This window comes from Zootoca vivipara, chromosome 6 (assembly GCF_963506605.1).
Source record: "Zootoca vivipara chromosome 6, rZooViv1.1, whole genome shotgun sequence".
NCBI classification, from domain to species: domain Eukaryota; kingdom Metazoa; phylum Chordata; class Lepidosauria; order Squamata; family Lacertidae; genus Zootoca; species Zootoca vivipara.
The window spans coordinates 51,983,989-52,006,466 of record NC_083281.1 but is presented as its reverse complement, the minus strand read 5'-3'; the positions used below and the strand labels follow the sequence as shown (position 1 = coordinate 52,006,466).

Sequence of the window (22,478 nt, the reverse complement as noted above, 5' to 3'; positions counted from 1 at the left end):
GATCCCCCCCCCCCGGTCGGGATTATTAAAGTAGCTCTCTAGGTTCTCTGGGTCACCTACTCCAAAATTAGAAAATCCAAATAACAAAACACACACACACACACACACACACACACACCCCAAAACAAACAGCAACACCCAAATCATACAATACCCACCAAAATAAATGACAACCCCAAAAATAAAATTAAACAATAATAATTTCTGCTTCTCATGTTCTTAATTTAATCTAAATATATAAAAATGTTCACGATGTGTGCACAGGGACAAATGTATGGCGATGCAGGGGGGAGGGGACAACACTCCCCGGAGAAAACAGAGGGAAGGGTGTCCTACCGAAACACAGGGATGAGCCAGGGGGTTGGAGGGAGGAGTGGTGGGATACGTCATGGATCGGGACAGGGTGGGGGGAATCACAGGGATGACCCACAGCAATGTGTGGCCGGGCCAGCTAGTACTATATAAAATTGTGTTTGCTGTTATTTCAGCAACAAGTGAATATCTGTAACTGGAAAAGCATCTGAATTACCTTTTAAACATTATTTGAGGAACAAGAATAGTTACTCTTCCTAGACCCAGCATCAAAGTTTCATTAAACCTCCACAAGTATACCAGGCTCCCAACTTTTGAATCTTTCCCAGTATATAATGGGTGTAACGGTGCAGATAAGCCAGTGAATGTAGTCCCTGCTCTTCCCCTCACATGCATTGAATATGAATGCATTGAATATGAATGCATTGAATATGAATGCATTGAATATGAATGTCTGAACAGGGCAAAAGTTTTTAAACGAAACCAACCATCGATTGTCATTTGATTAGTTTCTACTATTTTGGGACTAGTGCCCAGATAAGGCAGAATTGCTTGGATATTAATATGATAGACATATAAAAAATATTTATTGGTTTCTTTTAATTTACTGTATTTTTCTGTGTATAACACGCCCCCATGTATTCGATGACCCCTGGTTTTGCCTATTATTTCTAAGGAAGAAATATTGTCTTATATACGGAAAAATATGGTACATTCATAGAATCACATTATAACATCTCAGTTCTCCTATGGCTAAACATGTATTTCTAAATAATAATAAAGAAAAAAATTGTGCTTAATCACTTGATTCATTCATATTCATTTTGTACCTGACTTTCCTCCCCTTCTTACTTGGGTCCTCAATTTTACTTATTTGAATGCCTCTGTGTCTGTTGTGGGGGAGGAAGGGAAAGGAGGTTGTGAGCCGCTTTGAGACTCCTTATGTTGGTGATAAAGCGGGATATCAAATCCAAACTCTTCTTCTTCTTAACATGTCTATGACTTTGTTTTCCTGTTTTTCCACTAATTTTAGTTTTTTTTTTACAGAAGTTATTCTAAAACTGTCAAAATTTCAATTTCCCCATAATAGTCTTTCGAATATTGTTTGAATATGTTCCAATCTTTTTGAAATTTTTGTTTTGTTTGATCTCTTCTCTGCCCAGTCAAATTGTCCATCTCCGCATACTCCGTTAATTTGATCAACCAATCTTTTTTGGTCGATAAACATTCCCTTTTCCAGTTCTGTGCAAAACGCCCTCCTCTTTCTGCATGTCCACCAAACGTGATATGTTGTACCTACCGCTTCATAGACGTCAAAATCTTGTGGCAGTGAGGAATACATCATTGTTGTGAAGACCAGCGCTCTTAACATGTTACAGTCATGTAGAGCACACATAAATACATTTGTTAAAAGACACACACAAGACAAACCACACACAATGTGCTAATAATCATTTTCCTGGAACTAAAGGAAATATTTTACATGTCCCCTGCTCTTGACTGTTTAATTCAGACAGGTTGGAATTCTTTCCAAAGATTTGTATTAAATTGAGGAAACCATTCATGTAGTGAATAAGTTAATTTGTTTCCACCCTTAAAGATTAAACTATAGATTTTCTTTAACTGTTGTGTTTCAACCCTACACTTCCTGCTTTAGCTCAATCTCCTTTTTCATATTTTTAAAGTTTGAAAAGTGGTTTGCATATGAAGTTTTTTTTTCCCAAACCCGCCTTGGAGTTACAGGAGCCAACCCCATTGCTACACGTATGGCAAAGGGTACAGCTTACATATAGTTGTTCCTTCTGCCATTAGTTATTGTTGCAGATGGGGCTGTGGTTTAACATTACATCTGAATCAGCCCAATGCAGACAAAAATGGGCTCAATGGGCAAATAGTCTGATCATATATAACTCAGCTCCCTGTCTCCCCGTTTCCTCCTATAGATTCCTCCAGCTGCAGCCCTCTATACCTCAAGTCTTTCCCCACAGAACTGAGGAGAAGCTTTTGGTGGGGTGTCATCTGGGCAGCCTAGGACTTTCATAAACACTGCCCAGGCTTGCTCGCTGGAGAGGTCACCGGTGCTGCTAACGTACTCTGGCCATATTGTTTATGCCAGGCATCCCCAAACTGCGGCCCTCCAGATGTTTTGGCCTACAACTCCCATGATCCCTAGCTAAGAGGACTAGTGGTCAGGGATGATGGGAATTGTAGTCTAAAACATCTGGAGGGGTAGAGTTTGGGGATGCCTGGTTTATGCTAATTCTCTTGAAAAATGTTTTTGACTTCATTAAATAGAAAGGCTTGCTGCTGCAATAAATGACCACATACAAAATATTTCAGGTGGATGGGTGGGGATTGAATAAAAGGAGAACAATACACTGTGTAGAATTGCCCTTTAGGCTCTACCAGCGGTTCTGTCATTCATGTATTGAAAATTATTTTAAGATGTTGGTTATGGGTGTTTTTTCCTTGGAAATACATATTTCATGAGACAGCTCTTGCATTTTTATGTCAACTCAACTTTGTTAATTTACACACCACATATCAAATTAATCCTAAAAGTTTTAAGAAATGGACTTGGCTTTCCTATGCTTTCATTACACTTGCAGTGTTGACTGACAGAAACGCTTAGAGTATGTGGCTGTTACCATATCTTTCTTTTGCAAAGGCAAAAGGGTCTGCTGTTATCTTTTTAATTTGGGGCCTTATATGATTCATGTGTGGTAAATATTTCATGCACTTTACAGTTGCCTTTGTACAGAGAGGCAAATGGGAAGTAAATCCATGTGTACTTTGAGACAGTAAAAAGGCATTACTTGATGTTATGCTGCATAAATATGCAGATTTGATTCCCTTTTTTCTTTTTACAGCAGGAGTAAAGTTTAGCCATACCTGGAAATGTAAATGCACTCGCCCTAATGTAATGCTGAAGAAAAATTAAGACAAATGATACTGCATCCCTGCCACAAACTGCAGCTCGTACAAAATTCACTTTAGTTATTATACTGTGAATACGTGAACGAAACCCTCCTCTGTGTATGCACAATTTATGTTGAATGCAACATGAATCATTTTAATAGACCAAGCAAAAAGTCCCCAAAGTCAATTTTCAAATTATGAACCTTGGAACCGGAATATAACAACAAGGAGTTGAGGCTTTATTCTGAACTATGGATGAACCACTAAGAGCCTTGCACTTGAAGCTTCTTCCTTGACTCTAATTTCTTAACCTTTTTTTGCTTAAAAGAAGCATTTTATGTTTTCATTCTATAAAAGCAACGCTGACAATTGTTGAATCAAGCTAGTTATTACCACATGGAGCAGTTGTGAACTTTGATGATGTTGAAATGCAACAATTCAACTTCAACACGTGTTACATCTTCTTAGCCTTGTAAGTCTTTAGGCAACTTTCTTGCTATCTTTGCTTTTGTAATTCTAACAGATATGGCAATTAAATCACTCAAATAATATACTGTGAAGAAATATCTCTCCCTTTAGCCCAGCTATTTTATTTGGCTGCAAGATATTAAACTGCTGCTTCCAGACTAGACATTTCTGCATCTACTTTCACAAATAAAAAAGTTAGCCCATTTATTAAGTGAGTCTAATGTTGTCGTTAAGAACAACAAAGTTGAAGGTGAAGAACAGAGCTTTATAGTTTCCCACAATGCATTTTTGTAGTGTCTGAAGACCTAAAACTCCCCCATCCAGTTTTCTTCTTTTAAATATTATGTGCTTGCAATGTTAATACCTTTAGGTTTAATTATAACATTGCCCATGTTTTAAGCCCATAGAACCAAAAATTGGGATGGATCTTTTTTCCATGAGAAGTTGAGAACTGTCAGGTATGGTTCAGAAGTGTCATTACACCATTTGCTTTTCTCTACATTTGATTATTAGCAGCTGAATATGTGAACTGGCTAATTGAAAAGCATTGCATTGGTGGAGATATGAAAGTACTACCGGTACCTTTGGTGTTAGATCTGAGACAGCACATTAAAACATACAAGCCATCATATATGTGGATACCAATGCAAAGAGCTTGACCGGGAGCAAGTTACAACTTTTTATTTCTTTCCACTGTCTCTGTGACAGGCTCATCTTCCACTATCCCCCCTTCCTAAATCAGCCCATATTTGAGAGTCACTATATCTGTAACAGCTTTGGTTTTTTTTTTTTACCAAGAGCATACATACATCTTCCTGGTGTGTGTGTTTATATATAATAAACCCTAAGTTCTAACTCAGAGTACACCCATTGAAAATATTGGACCTAAGTTAGTCAAGTTCAGTAATTTCAGTGTGTCTATTATTAGCAGAACATAGTTGGATACAACCCATAATTCCTCCCCCCCCCCACCGAATAGAAGTGGGGAGGGACTATACGTTTTCGTTCCACTTCTTTGATCTGGTGAGATTTAAGTTGGGAGTACTAGCCACCACACTGTTTGTGACTTGGCATGATGATAAAAGGGGGGAGGAGTAAAACATCCCTTTAGGCATGTCTAAAGTAACTCTTTGGATTTTATATTCTAATGTAACATATTTAATATATGCCCTTCAGTGATTTGTCACCAAGGAACAAAGAATTGTACCAGTGAAGTTATTGCATGAGCATAACAAATTGTGCTCATGCAATGGAATTTAGCCTCACTCTTCCCTCTCCTGCCCCCCCCCCCGGTATCCCCTAAAAATTATCTTGAAGAATCTTGGTATTTGCATGAGGAGCATGGTGGGGAGAGAGCAGAGGGAAGGAAAGTTAATTCCATTAGTTGTTTTCCATTCATGCAATGACTTGGATTCAACCCAAAATCAGAATAAACTCTTTGGGCATTCCATACTATTTCTGTCCTCTACCCCTTGATCACTAAACCTAATCCTCATATTCTATCATGAATGCAATCTTCTTGTATAATTCTTTCACTTATTCTGTGGATTGCTACAATTTATTAACATTTTATTTATATATTTAACTTCTTTAGGTATCATTACCTCTGGGCTGATAGTTTTTTTATTTTTCTTATTTCCCACTTTTAGAAACAGCCTGCTGAATCTTCAAGCAGCTGTTCTCTGCTAGTAGGCATACAGGCAGTAGTATATTACACCTGCAGGTGAAAGATTCAGACATCTGTATATGCTGCTAATAGAATTTTCACACTTTGGCACATGCAAATTCTTTCACAGATGGGCCATTCCGTGAAAAATGAGCCTGATTAGAAAAAAATTATTTTTAAAATATACTTATTTTACTTATAGTTTCATTAACTAAACATATTAAAGTTCAATATTCCAAAGGAAAAAAGAATTTGAAATTATTTTTTTCATGAGAAATCTGAGCTTGAAGTTTCAGTATCATTTTTCTGATTGTGTAGCTTAATTTTGTTCATTTAGGTTGGCATTATTTTTTAAAGATAAACAAAAATTGTGGTTGTCATTGTTGGTATATTATTAAAGTGAAGAACTTTGTCTACACATTGGACTTGAAAATTTTTAAATAGGTAAGTTATTTCTATTTTATTTTTATTATTGAATGGGATGCTGTTTCAGTGTCCCACCCGTGACAGCAAAAGGTACAAAAGTTTATTTTGTGATAAAACTAATTTATAGGTTATGTTTGTTTTATTGTGGGAGTATGTATTAGAGTATAACACACCTATCAATAATAAAAATGCAGTTAATTAATGTAAACACCATGAAATTTTAATAATTCTTTTTCTGTCCCACCCGTGACAGTTTTCAACTTGTTTTACTGTTGTAGCTTGAGTTAGTGATTTCAGCAAGTGATTTCAGCTCTCTGCAGACAGGAGACAGATTCCTCATGTAACAATTCTTTATTCTGGCAAACAAGACTGAGGGACTGAGGAGAGGGGAACTAGCTAGAAAGGGATACATTTTGGAGGGAACAATCTCAAGCAATCACAAAGCTGCCTTTTGGTGGAAACCAATAAGACTAAGGAGCCAAATGCAGCTGCTTGAATGAATCAATAGTAGCTGTTCCTTCTGGAACATAAAGGCAGTTACCGTTACTTTACCCTAGTACGAATACATACAGTAATACAGATAATATAACCTTTGAATCAATACACAAAATGGGAAATACTACATCTGCAGAACGTATGAGAAAGCTGCGTGAAAAACTAAAACAAGATAAAAACAAATGTGAAAGCTTCAAAGAAAAGGAGAGGGTCAGAGATAAGAAGAGGCGAGAAAAGTTGGTAAAGAATTTGTCTGCAAAATCACTTATGGAATACAGACGGAAAGAAACTGAGCGCAAAAGAAAGTACAGACAAAAGATAAAAGAAAAAAATCTAGGCCAATTGGCGACACTACTATTCCAGAGACTGGGTCATTTAAATGCCCACAATCTCTTGGAAAGGCTGTTACCAAAGTTAAAAGAGTGTTCCATTAAGTCCATGGAAAAGAATAAAGAATAGCCATGTTACGAAAGCTTGTGTATGAGAGTTCACCTCAAGCGCCAAAAACACTACAGTGGTACCTCGGGTTACGAACGTGATGCGTTCCGGGTCGCAGTTCGTAACCCGAAAAGTTCGTAACCCGAAAAGGGCCCAAACCGCCTTTTGCGCATGCGCGCGCGGCAAAATACTTCCCGGTTTGCGAAGTTCACAACCCGAGGTACGACTGTATATGATAAAAGCCCTAAACAGAACACCAAAAGTTCTATTATTTCACAAGATAATATCTCAAAGGTCCATGAGTTTTATAATTCAGATGATATTAGCAGGCAGGCACCAGGATTTAAGGATGTCAAATCTATTAAAGATCCGACAAGTGGAAAAAGAATCAAAATCCAAAAGCGGCATATGAATATGACAGTCCAAGAAGCCTATGCCTTATTTAAGATTGCATAGCTGCCAAGTTATCCCTTTTTTTAAGGGATTTTCCCTTATGCTGAATAGGCTTCCTCGCGAGAAAAGGGAAAACTTGGCAGCTATGAGATTGATAATCCAACAGATGAAATCAGCAAATCAAAATCAAGAAAATATTTTTTTAATAGATTTTAATTTTAGTACAGTGGAACCTCGGTTTACGAACACAATTGGTTCCAGAAGTCTGTTCATAAACCGAAGTGTTCGTAAACTGAAGTGAACTTTCCCATTGAAAGTAATGGGAAGTTGATTAATCCGTTCTAGACGAGGAAAAACACCCCCTAGAACGGATTAACCGCTTTGCTCCGATGCCTTCGCGGAGGCCGGGGAGCGTTTCCGCGACTGGGCTGCAGCCGCGAAAGCGGTCCCGGCCTCCGCAAAGGCATCGGAGCAAAGCCCCAGCCTCCGGAAGGCATCGGAGCCGGGACTTCGCTCCGATGCCTTTGCGGAGGCCGGGGAAAGCGGTCCCCGGCCTCCGCAAAGGCATCGGAGCGAAGTCCCGGCTCCGATGCTTTCCGGGGGCCAGGGAGCGTTTCCGCGACTGGACTGTGCAGCCGCGAAAGCAGTCCCCGGCTACCGGAAGCCGGGGACCGCTTTCGCGGCTGCACAGCCCAGTCGCGGAAACGCTCCCCGGCCTCTGGAAGGCATCAGAGCGAAGTCCCGGCTCCGATGCCTTTGCGGAGGCCGGGGAGCACTTTCGTGACTGCAGCCCAGTCACGAAAACGCTCCCCGGCCTCCGCAAACGCATCGGAGCGAAGCCCAGCCTCCCCGAAGGTATCCGACGCTCCGATGCCTTTGGGGAGGTTTGGCCTTTGCTCCGATGTCTTCGGGGAGGCCGGGCCTTCGCTGCGGGCCTCCAGGAGGCATCGGAGCGAAGGCCCGGCCTCCCCGAAGGCATCGGACGCTCAGTAGACCTCCGGCACCTCGGTTTACTAACTTCCGGGTTAGGATAGTTCGTAAACCGAAAGTTCGTAAACCGAGGTGTTCGTAAACCGAGGTACCACTGTAAATACAACATTATACTTTGTAGGCTATGGTAGATAGTAAGTATAGTAATAGCAAAAGGTTTTTTGTAATTATTCCATTTTTAACAACCTTAATTGTATGTTAAATCAAGTGTATGCCAGACGCGTCCCACCCGTGACATTTCATTGTCCCACCCGTGACAGCATTTTTTTCCTTAATTTTGTATCATTAAATTTCTTAACCTGAATTTCTGATTGCATAGTTGTAACCGATAAACATTGATTTAAACAAATATGCTGAGTTTATAATTGATTCACCTCCCAACTCACAGAGTTTTTCCATAAATCAAACTTATCTCAAGCCCCATGTCCTTTTTTTGTCCCACCCGTGACAATACTTTAACATTTAATAAAATTGTCAAAAATATCCATAAAAATAATAAAAAATTAGTAAAATGTTCAGTATCTTATTAAGAACATAGTTCAAATTTTGGTTGTTAATTTTTATGTATATTTACATTCTTACACATGTGTGAATACCAAAAAACATGGTCCAAGTGTCCCACCCGTGACAATGGAATGGCCCAGATCTTCATGTTCAGTGCCCAGTTGGGTCAGAACACAGGTAGGGGCAGATGGTGGCCACTGATAATGATGATAGAAAGCTACCAGCCTTTTATTAATAGTGAGTAAAAACCCTAACCTTTTAACTGTGGCAGGTGCCAAAATCATTGTTTGATCTATCTTCAGTTTTGGGAAACGGGGTTACTGATTTTGGCCTTTATACTTCGCATGGCATTCTGTGAGATATTTTCTTACATTTGAAAAAGTATTTGCAATTTTATCTTTTAAGTCTGCAAAGAGCATAGCTGAAACATTAAAATAAATAGTAGTGCTGGTACAGCTAATTAGGGGGGAAACCTATATTCAAAAGAAGTCTACTGGGGCAATTTAGAATTAAAAACTAATTTAGAATCTCTAATAACTGAACACCACAATTTGGGCTAAGCATAGCAAAATGCTTTGTTTTCATGATTGTAATTGGATCATTGGCATCGCTATAGCACAGCACATATTCAGCTGTGTGAAGAAGCATATCATTGAGATCTTCTCTGGCTTTCTAGCCTAGTAGGATCTTCAGTTTTTACTCTAACTAGAGTAAGAGCACCTCCTAGGGATGAGATTTACACTAGGTTTAATTTTCAGAAGATAGGAATGGTCCCCTCTCTCCAGACATTATCATTTCCCCCCAATACATTTTTGATTGAAGCTCCTGTCCTTGATTTTGTGGACTGACAGCAATGCATGATTTCTAGCTGATGGGAGAGACAGCTTCAGTGCAAGTTACAGGTAGGTAGCCGTGTTGGTCTGAGTCGAAGCAAAATAAAAAAATTCCTTCAGTAGCACCTTAAAGACCAACTAAGTTTATATTTTGGTATGAGCTTTCGTGTGCATGCACACTTCTTCAGATACACTGAAGTGTGTATCTGAAGAAGTGTGCATGCACACGAAAGCTCATACCAAAATATAAACTTAGTTGGTCTTTAAGGTGCTACTGAAGGAATTTTTTTATTTAGCTTCAGTGCAGTGCAGTGTACTTTGACATTCCCTATGACTAGCAGATGTAGAATGAAGTATACAAAAGAAGCAAGTGGCAACTGCAACAAAATGTTGCTGTGGAGTGCTTCTTTACACACTGCTAGAGATCTGGGCATTCCATTTCCCTTCTAACCTGGTGTTTTATCCTCCTACCAAAAGTCAATTTGTATGTCAAGACCATTGAGCATATTGAACACATTGACTAGGACCCAAACCAATGGATTCAAGTTACAGAAAATGAGTTTCCAGCTGACAGTAATAATTTTCTGACAGTAAGAGCTGTTTGACAATGAAACAGACTTCCATGAGAGGTTGGATGGCCACCTGTCATATATGATGTAGTTGAGATTCTTACATTGCAGGGGGTTGGACTAGATGACCCATGGTGTCCCTTCCAGTGCTACAATTCTTTGATTCTATTATCTCTTTTGGCTGTTTCCATCCCACCCTCACTTTCATTCCCACCCCCTATTAGTAGCAGTTGTAGCAGTAGTACTTCTGTGCTCATGTTCTTTGGGAGTAACAGCTACCACTTTGAGCATGGAGTCTCCCTCATTTATAACATGGAGAATATAATCACATAATGAGCTGTGAATATGTTTTATGATTTGAAACTTCAGCTTTTAGGATGTATGCTCTGCATCCCCATTACCTTAAGTCCTCATCTTGCTTGTTGAGCACTATATTTCAGTCTACCCCCACCCCTATGTGTACACATGGACCAATCACATTTTCAGTTGAAAAGTATTTAGGTTGCTATCTGTGGCAGGTCATGATACTGGTTAGTATTTTAGGTGGAAGGTAGTAAAGCTTTATGCACATCCAAATTGCTCAGTATGTGACAAGATGGCAATAATTCTGATACTTTGCTGTGGGAATTGATTTGCCTAAAAGCAACATTTTTCAAATGCCTTAGAGACAGTGTGGTGTAGTAGTTAGAAATATGAACATAGACTAGGGAGATCCAAGTTCAGCTCCTTGCTCTGCCACTGCACAAACCTTGCTGGGTATACAGTTATCACCACTCAGACTATGCTTTCTTACAGGGCTGTTTGGAGGTCAGACATACTGTTCACTCTGCTCTGAGTTCCTTGAAGGAAAGGTACGATAAAATAGAATAAAGCATTTCCATGTAGAGTGGTCTCTGATGGAATCCCAGTTTATCTGTCACAGAACCCTTCTACAGTGCATAGAGTTGCTTGGGGTACTGCAGCTTTCATGGGTGGGGGTAGCTAAGCTGATTGGACTTTGGCTCATTGCAACCTTACAGTGTACTACAGAACACACCTGACACTCCTCTGGTCCTGAGCTTTGCAAAGATTCCTAATAACAGTGGGCAAACGCTCTGTCAAGGAAGCTAGATCATTGCATATTCTCATCAAGGAGCCATTGACAAGTTTCTTGGAAACCCTCAGTTCATAGGAATGCACTTTGAAAACCACTTGGCTAAACTAAGCCTGAAGTGATCTTTTTTAATTATAATGAACTTCTTCATTCAATTGCTGCTTCTCTGGAAAGTTTATTTTCCCACATTGTCTTTTCAGTGTCTTTGCTCTTAAATTATTATTAATCCAATGTTTCAAAAGCAATTCAATGAACATCTTCATAATGAACGGTTTCAGAATTTGATGTTGTAGAAAATTTGATGACAGGAATATTAAGCATCTGGTCTATTCACAAAGCATAGCTTTATTCTTGCCTTATCTTGTTAAGCCTCAAGGTATCTAACATAATTGGCATTACCATCTTGCTGCTTAGGCACAGAGTGGCAAAAGATCCTAAGTCACTGCTGCCCCCCCTTTCCCAAGATTCCCTCTCTTCTGTACTGTCTCTTATAGTTTCCCCACTAGTGGTAATGGCCTTTTTCCATAGCCATTCATTGTGTCTCTTCTTAAAGGACCAAACCACATGTTACACAAAGTTCCATTATCATTTCCTCCTTTGTTTTATTGTTAGCCAAAGCAAGTTTAGTTAGGCTGCTTCTGAGTCTCAGATCCATAAATAGGGATTCTGCCCACTATCCAGGAGCAGAAGTTGAGCAACATCTGGAGGCACTGCATTGGCTACCCCTGCCCTGGAGTGGCACTAGTTAGGGGCAGTGCAGTAAATTAAATGTTGGGTGGCTGACACATCAAGCCATTGAGTGCAGAAGCTCAGGTTCACCTCACTGATGGGCCTAATTAGGGGACTGGGGGCCAGCAGGTGCCTGTGTAGTTTCAAATGCCTTTGGATCATGCTTTTAGCTTTTGAAAGCAATGTTTTTAAAGCTGTGACATAAAAGTTTAAGATATAAATGGGAGAAGGCTCTCTTCAGATTCCAAGTACTGTAGGGGCATATACAAGGGGGAATTTATATAACATACAATATTTGGGTGGTGGGAAAATAGTGTGCTAAGGGTCTTATTCTATCCAGATGCCGTTTCAGTGTTGGAAAAAAGCTGTTGTGGCACCTTTGTCAACTCTTGTTTTTATTCTTCAGTCTTTGTAAACATTATTGTAAGTAATTATTGTAATAAGTAAAGAAGAAGAAGAAGAGTTTGGATTTGATATCCCGCTTTATCACTACCCGAAGGAGTCTCAAAGTGGCTCACAATCTCCTTTCCCTTCCTCCCCCACAGCAAACACTCTGTGAGGTGAGTGGGGCTGAGAGACTTCAGAGAAATGTGGCTAGCCCAAGGTCACCCAGCAGCTGCATGTGGAGGAGCGGGGACGCGAACCCGGTTCACCAGATTACAAGTCTACCGCTCTTAACCACTACACCACACTGGCTCACATTCTGAGTTGGGTTCATGCATGTACAAGTGGGGGCAAGGGGCAAACATTGTGAGACCTCATATTCAACACTTTTTGGAGGACCTGGGGTGTGGCAACCAAAAAATACTAGAGTTTTTTTAACTAGGGGCTCATGAATTGACATTTGGAAAACTGTTTCTATTTATAGTTCTGGTTTATGGGCATAGGGAAGCAGAGTATACTGACCCTAGCTAAATACTTTCATTTGTTTATTTAGAGCAACAGTAAACTATTTTGATACAGCTAAAGTGAATAGATCAGTAAAATGGCAGCACAAAGGCAAACAAGAAACAAAGTTGGCTTATTACAGTGTCTGGAAAAGAGAACAAAATGTTTCACAAATGGAATAGGTGTCAACAAATGTGTCACTTTTTTAAAATATGCAATCTATTTAGAAAGCAATCAAGACAATAAAAAAGCATGTAGTCATTCAAGAATGGTCCATTCCCAGAATGCATTCCCGTATTATTATTTAAACCACTGAATAGTGTTAACTTGTTAATGTCACTTAGCAAATGCAACGCGTCTGAAAATACATTTTGCTCATATTGAAGCTGTTTGTCAGGGCAAAAAGATATTTGGGACATGTCATATACCACAAAGAAATGCATTTCATTTTCTTTACAGCACAGTCACTTGGATACTTTTTGGCCATGGAGGTGGTTGGGGAGGGAGAAGCGAAGGGTGGGGGAAGTGAAGAGAGTGGAAATTGAAATTGGTAGGGTATAATGTTACTTTGCTATGAGCCATGTTACCTGAATGCGGCATTTTGTAGTGTCAGCAGCTTTTAGCAGCTTTAACTTTACCAATGCCCTTGATGAGGTGCAGAGTTGTCAGTATTCTCGTAAAATTTCCTCAGCGATGGCTTCTTCTGTTCTCTTTATTTCCTTAAGTGAACATCTGTCTAATTGTTCACCTCCATTGCTTTAGTGCTTTCCTCATGCTTTCTCTGTTTCCAGACAATAAACTTTATTTTCTTCATAAGAATTCAGTCTACGCAAGGGTATTAGGCAGCTTGTTTGCACCTTTTAATTTCTGGAATTGTTCCAGGAAGACTTTTTGCAGTAGCTCCAATGGGTTCATCACTGAATCATACAACATAGTGTGACACTGTGTTCAGGGTTTTTTTTATCAGTTACCTTCTGTTTATAAACATCTGTCTGGAAAATGTTTCAGGTTTCTTTAGCTCCCCCAACCCTTCTCCCTTTCTCAAATTTTATCTGATGTATAGGACTGTAGATATGCAGGAGCTATACTTTTTGTGAGGTGAAAGGTAGATATAGTTAGTGTGAAATATACAGTGGGAAATTTGTTTTTTTTTTTAAAAAAATACTTGTTTGTCTGAGCTGATATTGGCTGGTGGCTAAGAGACTGCGGAAGTCCCCCATTAGAATTCTGCCTCTGCCATGAATATTCTAGGTGGCCCCAGGTAGCATGGCCATTAATCACAGCTGATGGAAGTTATAGTCCAACAGCTTCTGGGGAAGCACCATTTTAGTTTTCCATGCCTGATATGGTTGTTGTAGGGATATATTTTCTTTTTTAAAAAAAGGTAAATGACCCCTAACAGTTAAGTCCAGTCACAGACGACTCTGGGGTTGCAGTGCTCATCTCACTTTTACAAGCCGAGGGAGCCAGCATTTGTCTGCAGACAGTTTTTCTGGGTCATGTGGCCAGCATGACAAAACCGCTTCTGGTGCAATGGAACACTGAAACCAGAGCAGCAGACAGAAACGCCGTTTACCTTCCCACTGGCACGGTACCTATTTATCTACTTGCACTTTTTGGCGTGCTTTTGTAGGGATTACATTTAGCTAATATATCTGGGATGTTTTGAACATTTGAAAGTGCTATACAAATGTTAGATGCTATTATTAATTTATTTCTTTACCTGCCCTTCACCCTGAGGCTCCAGAGCAGGTTGTAATGATTGAAAGTACAACATTAAAACAAATTATTAGTAATCATTATAAGTAAAACATATAGTAGGGCCAAATTCTAAAACAGTGGTAAATCTGTAGCAAAAAACATGCTTGAATTATTCCATCTGGGAGATAAAAGTCTAACCTGCATTATCCCATAAGAATGGAAGTTCTTTTTTCTTGATTTGTGAGGCAAACAGATTTGACATATGGAAACTGATAAGGGAGCGTGTCAGAGGAGATCCATTTGTAAGAGTTGGTTCCTGCCAAATTAATATGTACTGCACAGCATGGGTGGGATGAAGGGGAAACTGAACATACACACAACAACAACAACAACAACAACAACAACAACAACAACACACACACACACACACACACACACACCCTGTTCTCCTCAAGCACCCTCCTCAAGTCTCCTAGTAGGGATCCAAGGAGAAATAGTTGTAGAGAACCAGCTTCAGGAAAGAAACCATTGTTGGGTAAGGATGCTATAGCATCATCCTTTATGCCCATGCTACACTTTAATTCCACCCCACCCCAGTTTATATGCATTTGGCATGCCCAAAGTTGGTTTCCCCTCAAAGCCATGACATTGATTGTGGCTATTTTTTTGACACCCCTCTGCTTTCTGATATTCAGTAAGAGATCTGTCATATTACGTTTACTTTTATAGAGTACTATTTATGCAGTTTAGACCACAGTAGGCTTGCCGATCAGAAGGTCGGCAGTTTGAATCCCTGCGATGGGGTGAGCTCCCGTTGCTCGTTCCCAGCTCCTGCCAACCTAGCAGTTCAAAAGCACGTCAAAGTGCAAGTAGATAAATAGGTCCGCTCCGGCGGGAAGGTAAACGGCGTTTCTGTGCACTGTTCTGGTTCACCAGAAGTGGCTTAGTCATGCTGGCCACATGACCCAGATGCTGTCTGCGGACAAACGCCCACTCCCTCGGCCATTAAAGCGAGATGAGTGGTGCAACCCCAGAGTCATCTGTGACTGGACTTAATGGTCAGGGGTCCCTTTACCTTTAAGGCACTGGGTTAGTTCACACAAACTGTTCTTCACATCCCAAACCCTATAGCTTGGACCAGTGGTTCCCAACAGGTGGTCCGCGGACCCCCAGGGGTCCGCGAGCTATGCCAGAGGGGTCCGCAAGATGCTATTAGAATAAATATATATATTAAATATATTTCGTATGACAACAGATTTTTTGTTTTGGCCGCTTCCTGCATGAGCAGAGTCTAGCGCAAAACTAGAACACTACTGTTTTGCAAAGAGGCAGCGCACGCATTCTACTAACGCTCACCTACCCAAGATGCTTTGCGCATGTCGGCTTCATTTGTGCGCTACTGCGCAGGTACCCTGTCTTCTCCATTCCCCTGCCTCCTCCCTGGCGCGCGCTGCCTCTTTGCAAAACAGTAGTGTTTGTAAACAAAGTGTTGTTTTTCGCGGAAGCTACAGTTCGCGTAGTTAAAAATGGACCGTTGGTTAAAAAGTGGTTCGTTAAAACGACAAAGGCCTACAGATGAAGAGGAAGATAATGCATTTGATGTTCAAGCAAGTAAGTCAGTGACTCTCGAACTGATCTTGTCAGTGTCCATTGAACCTAAATCGTCAGCGTCCCTTGAACCTAACCCTTCCAAGATCAGTGTTAAGCTTACTGGAAAAATTAGATTAGGAATTAGATTTAGGATTAGGAATTAATGGGGGTCCTTGTCACAATAGCGGCTCGATGAGGGGTCCTTGAGAAAATTTTGTTGGGAACCCCTGGCTTGGACAATCAGATTCATACACTTCCTCTGGATTATTTGTGGGTTGGATCAGGGGAACCTGCACGCTCTCTTCAGGGAACCCTCAGGCTCTATGCAAATCCTGAAATTGCTTGGCAATTCCCTGGTTTATCATTCTCCGATAAGAACCTATGGAACATGACAATAATCTTTTCTTCCCTAACATTTGTATGTAAGTAAGTACAGGTATCAATTCAAGACTTTTATAAAGATATAAACTATTGATAATGTAATTTTTATCTTACTATAAAAGGTAAAGGTAAAGGGACCCCTGACCATTAGGTCCAGTCGTGACCAACTCTGGGGTTGTGGCGCTCATCTCGTGTTATTGGCCGAGGGAGCCGGCGTACAGCTTCCAGGTCATGTGGGCAGCATGACAAAGCCGCTTCTGGTGAACCAGAGCAGCACACGGAAACGCCGTTTACCTTCCCTATTTATCTACTTGCACTTTGACATGCTTTCGAACTGCTTGGTTGGCAGGAGCTGGGACCGAGCAACGGGAGTTCACCCCGTCGTGGGGATTCGAACTGCCGACCTTCTGATCGGCAAGCCCTAGGCTCAGTGGTTTAACCCACAGTGCCACCCGCGTCCCACTATTTTAATATAGGTCATGATAAAAAGGTTTTGTGGCAGTAGAGAGAGATCGTAAAGGGTGTGACTTTTGAGATGAGAGCTTTCTTTGTAGGAACTCTTAATATACAACTTTGTATTTACATTTTCACATCCATATATGCTCACACAATAGAGGCAGTTCAGACGTCATGATTTATTGTAATGGGAAACAACCAGCATAGTGGCTAGTTGTAACCACTATGTTTTTGAAACAAGCCAGCTTGATTTGAAGTTGATTTGTTTTAAATATACAATGGTTAAAGGTAATAACAGTTTGTTGGAGTCAGTGGGACTGGAACTTTAATTTAGTGAGGGAGTAAGGCTCACTGCAGCTTATTTCTAGCATTATAAAACAGTTTATTGTGAAGTCTGAACTGGCCCTCTGTGTGTGTGTGTGTGTGTGTGTGTGTGTTGTTGGTAGTAGTAGTAGCAGCAGCAGCAGCAGCAGCCGCAGCAGCAGCAGCAGTAGTAACATCTGAACTAACCCGTGTACATTGTTTCAGTGCCTTTATGCTGTGAAGCACTATATACATTTGTTAAATAAATAAAGCTAAACCCAATGTTTTCCACATTTCTGTCTATTAGTGCAAAGTATTTTTTAATTTAAAAAATGGTTTCATAATCTTTTTTTTAAAAAAAATCTATCTATTTTTAGAAGGTTGTGTAAGAAGCTCTGACCCTCTTAAATAGTATTGGAATTTCCCCCTCATATTTTTCTGTGAAGCAGCCCATTGTGTTTTGCTTGTAAGTTATCTAGCCTACAAGCATAATGATCAGATATTGATATGCCAGTAGAGCTTTATATAATATTTACTATGTGTGATACAGCATACAGTTTTTTAAAGCAATGTTGTCTTTCAGTGTGAACCTAGCTTCTGGCAGGGCAGACTGCCCAGAATATCAGCAATCTTACAGTTATTACTTCGTGTCATATATAATGTTTTTTTCCTGCAACAAATAAATCTTTTGGCCTCCATGAAAAAATGAAAAGAAAAAAAGAAAGAAAAGAAAATTGTAGTTACTGTATAATAAAAATAAACCACTTGTCATGGCTGCAGTTGACATTTATCAGCCTGTTTGTGGGTGCTCTTTCTCTCTGTGTGTATAATCTGGAACATAATTTGTCACTTTGTAAATACATTCCAGTTTAAATCCCTGCCAGCATCTGTTAGAGTTTGAAGGATTAATGCACAGCACACTGCGTGCCTGCACTTTCAGGCCACAGCATTGCTCATGATTGTGAACTCCGGGAGAAAAAGATAGTCTTTTTTTATGTGGTTAAACATTTCTGCCCTTTGGCCATTAGACTTCCCAATCCATACTTGCCATCTGTACAAGTGATACTCACTGTCTTCCCATCTGTAAAAGCCTCTTAGGTTGTGCTAACTGCTACTATGGCTTCCCCCTCCTTTGCATATGTGCATTCTTATGTGCATGAACATTCAATTTGTTATGTAATTCATTGTGATTCTGAACCACCCCAGTCCTCAGAGGTTTAGAGTGGCCAACAATATTGGTTTTTTAAATTTAATTTAGGAACAAACAGGACAACAGATAAAAGCACAATTAAAATATTTCGAATTTTACTTGGAGCACAGGGAAGAAATCTTGGCAGTCTTTCAGCTGGGCTGGCATATGATGCTGACAATACCTCAATAAAAGCTCATGTCCCCCACCATCCCACTCCAAATTTCAATCAAGAAGATTTGAGATTGGCAGTGTACCATGTTGTGGCGCAAGAAAATTACTATTCTTATATTTGCAAGATTTATAACTAGCTTTTCAGTTCAAACTGTTTTCAGTTCACACTTTAAAAAGTCAACATCATTTAAAAAAAACAAAAAACCATAAAATATCTAGATATCAAAACTACAAACAACAGAAGGATTAAATGCCCCCTTCAATGCATGATGCAACATGTTAAGATTCCAAAATGTCATTAAACAAGGGAATGGATGAACAACCCATGGAAGGGACCAGTTATGATTGGAAATAAAACATAAATGAGCACTGCTGATTTTCTTACTGGTATAGGAGGGAAATCTGGGACATATCCTCTGCTGATGTCAGGGGCTGGTAGGGCTCCAAAGAGTGTCTTGTTGGGGCATGGGAATGACCCATGAGAGAGGACCAGTGATTTATGGGGTGTTACACCACCCGCAAGGCAGGAACCAGGGTAGAAGGAGTCAGGGAAGTCTGGGGTGAAAGAAGGCATACAGGATGTGACAGAAGAAAGGACAGTTCAGGCGAGGGATGAGTCAGTAATTTCCCCACCTTTTCCCACCCCACTGTCTCCTAGAACCAGTATTGAAAAGTGAAGAGCAGTGATGAATCCCGTGCCAAAGTCTCAGGTTGCAGGCATGCAATCCATCAGAGGATGGTCTGTAAGCTGGAGGAGGGGAGATGCCCTGCTGTTGCTGCAATTGCTCCATAGGGCCCAGACCTTTGGACAGCTGCCTATAGGCTATAAGTGTGTGTATCTGGAGCACCATGGAAGCTGCTGTTTTTCACCCATAAAGAGTCAGCTATCAGAATTCACCTGTTTCTGTTTTCTGCACATTCCTCATGGCTGTACTGTTGTGAAAGCATTCCATGTTCCAAGAACAGTGTGTTGAACCTGGAACAATAGAATGCTGCCTCCCAGAAACTATTAGTTTGCTGTTTGCACTTGTACTGTGGAACTTGTTATTCTTTGTGGTGTTGCTAGCTTTTGTTTTGTAAATTACACACCTTCCAAGTGTATCCTCTGAACCAAATTACACACTGAAAGAATAAATAATGAATAGAATTTTCAGAATACATAACAGTTGATTGCCAAAAGCCACTTCCCTTAAATCTAGAACCACTCGTGATCTATAAATCATTGGAACTTATGACATCAGATTCCACCTAAAGTCCCTATTAAACTGTAGTGCAATTGTACTTAAAGCTGAGGAAACATGCACAAGATTCAGCTTCATGTTTGTCTTATGTTTGATAACATACATGCAGTAGCACACTACGAAAAAGCTACTGCACAATTCGAAATGTGGTCTTGGACATGCACCTCTACCACATGCTGAAAATGCCTACCTAGGCATGGAGGCCATTATCCAAAAAGTACATAATGTCTAGGGAGGCTTAGATCTTACATTTCTCAAGCACCTCTCCACCCATGCTACACGACAAACATATTTTGAGCATGGGGGCTGTTAAAGGAGCAGGGAACAGAAAATCCTGTCGAGTGTGCTTATGCCTCTGGGCACACCTAAACAGCTGCTCCAGATCCCTGCTTATGTTTTAAGGGTAGGCTCTTTAGGCGAAGGAATGGCACCCTTCTTTCCTTTTAAAGTGCAGTTAATCATGTCCTTGAAACATTGGCTAATTTCCTTCTCAGTCAAGCCCCAGTAAAGATGTTAGGAACATAACTAACAAAAATGCCCACGAAGCTGTTGTTTTAAAAACATGCACTACTTTAAAGCCCTAGATGCAAACTGTGAAATGTCTTTTATGAAAATAGCTGAGGCAGAAAGAAACAGAAGAAAAACGAGTGTAAAATTATTCCATCTACTAGGGCTTCTAATGGTCCTCCGTAAGTTATCTCAAATGCTGTAAAGGAACCTATTCTGGAAACAGACAACATATCTTCAGTTGGCCTTAAAGCTTTGCACCATGTGATTCATTTGTCCCGTTCAGCTGGCTGAAAGGTAATCTCATAGCATTCAAAATACATGCATGACTTTATAAAGCCTGCCTAACATAAATACTCAAGTGCATGCATTAGGGACTGTAATATTTACAGCCTGAAACTGAAATAAAAGCATTTCCTTGTTTTCATCCATCTTGCATGAAGATCATCATTACCACCTATTGCTGGACATTGTTGACTGTCATAACCAATGCATCAAAGCTACCATGCTTTATTCTAATGGCATACTCTGGTCTGGATTTAATTTGTCTGTGCTTCCTAGTCTTTTAGGCAAGTGTCAGATCAGCTTTGATTCTTATGGATTTACATACTGTAGATGTGGGAGAGAAGGTATTCTGTGCACAGTTCTTTTTGGCTTCACCGCCCCTTCTGCAATGTTTTATTCCATTTTTTAAAAAATTATTTGGGGTGTGTGTGTGTGTGTGTGTGTGTACAGGGGGGGGAGAAAGATAAAAACAGGGGGGAAAGTAAAAGTAAATCATCCCTCCTTTCCCCTTGTCTTCCTTGGGGAACCCAGCAATCTCTCCTCAAAGTGTCACATATGTCCAAGCGTGTCAGATGGGTGAAAGTCGTGTTCATTTATAAGGGCCTAAATCCGGAACTGCAGGGACCCAGGTGGCGCTGTGGGTTAAACCACAGAGTCTAGGGCTTGCTGATCAGAAGGTTGGCGGTTTGAATCCCTGCAACGGGGTGAGCTCCCGTTGCTTGGTCCCAGCTCCTGCCCACCTAGCAGTTCGAAAGCACATCAAAGTGCAAGTAGATAAATAGGGACCGCTCCGGCGGGAAGGTAAACGGCGTTTCCGTGCACTGCTCTGGTTCGCCAGAAGCAGCTTTGTCATGCTGGCCACATGACCCAGAAGCTGTCTGCGGACAAACGCCGGCTCCCTCGGCCTATAGAGCAAGATGAGTGCCGCAACCCCAGAGTCGGACACGACTGGACCTGATGGTCAGGGGCCCCTTTACCTTTACCTTTAAAGCTGGAACTAATAGAATAAAATTTGGCTGATGCATTCTCATTTCTTCTTGCTCTAACTTCATGAGCCATTTCTTATATGAAAGCCAGAATATAAATTTGGGCAGACAGTTTCAGAGTTCTCCAGTTCTTGGGAATCAGTAATCTGGCCACCACAATCTGGTCTTTTGGCTAAGATCAAGTGTAGCGAGTTAAGTGTTTTATAAGTTGGTTTGTCAGAATTGGGGGGGGGGGAGAAAGAAAGCAGAGCAAATTTGGTGTTGGAGGGGAATCTATATTTAGTTATTAATGGTTCTTTGGCCAGGGTAGAAAGCTAGCGAAAAAGTGGACAACAGGAGTTAGTGCCCTGGCCAATGGGAATAAAGTCAGAGCTTTGACTGTTATCCTCTTCATTTGCTCAACTGGTGTGATATAGATTTGTATAAGGCAGATAAAAGGGACTTTCACATGAAATTTTGAAATTGTTGAAGTTTAAGAAGTCCAATATAAATGATCAAAATGCTTGGCAGCATAAAGCAAAAGAATTGCTGTGGGCATGGGTTTTGCGTATGAGCCCAGTGGGTGACATTTATAAGCCGCCAAGTAGGTGTGGCTATCAACTGTTGACAAATGTGTTTGACGGTTATGAATATAATGTGGGCAGTTGTGAAAACATATCTTCAAAGATTTTTGAAAATGTTTTACAACTGTGTTAATCAAAGAAATCAGGATTCCAATCCTTAAATGGCTTAGGAATGACTATAATATTAGACAACCTCCAAGGTTTGCCACCCAAGGACTTGGCCATTCAAGGATATTTGGAAATGTTTTTATTAAAAAGGGAACCAATTGAGATTGGAACATTTTTGTAGCATATGGACAATTTTGATGGTTTTTAAATGCTTAATAGTTTCTTAATCTCTTCTGCAGACTTTTATTTGTAAACATAATTTATCTCTCAC

The 22,478-nt window shown here is 40.4% G+C and overlaps 1 protein-coding gene across 4 annotated transcripts in view; it reads left to right on the top strand.

Moving 5' to 3' along the window:
* The window catches only part of WWOX (WW domain containing oxidoreductase), a 543,814-nt gene that overhangs the window by 97,164 nt on the left and 424,172 nt on the right, over positions 1–22,478 (top strand). Inside the window, exon 6 of one of the 4 annotated variants that reach the window (XM_060275966.1) lies at positions 10,809–14,100. The exons of the other annotated variants lie outside the window; for them this stretch is intronic. Within the exon in view, the coding sequence (XP_060131949.1) occupies positions 10,809–10,883 (75 nt within the window). The 3' untranslated portion in view covers positions 10,884–14,100. Of the gene's footprint in view, positions 1–10,808; positions 14,101–22,478 lie in introns of those variants that run through there. 4 annotated transcript variants of the gene reach the window in all.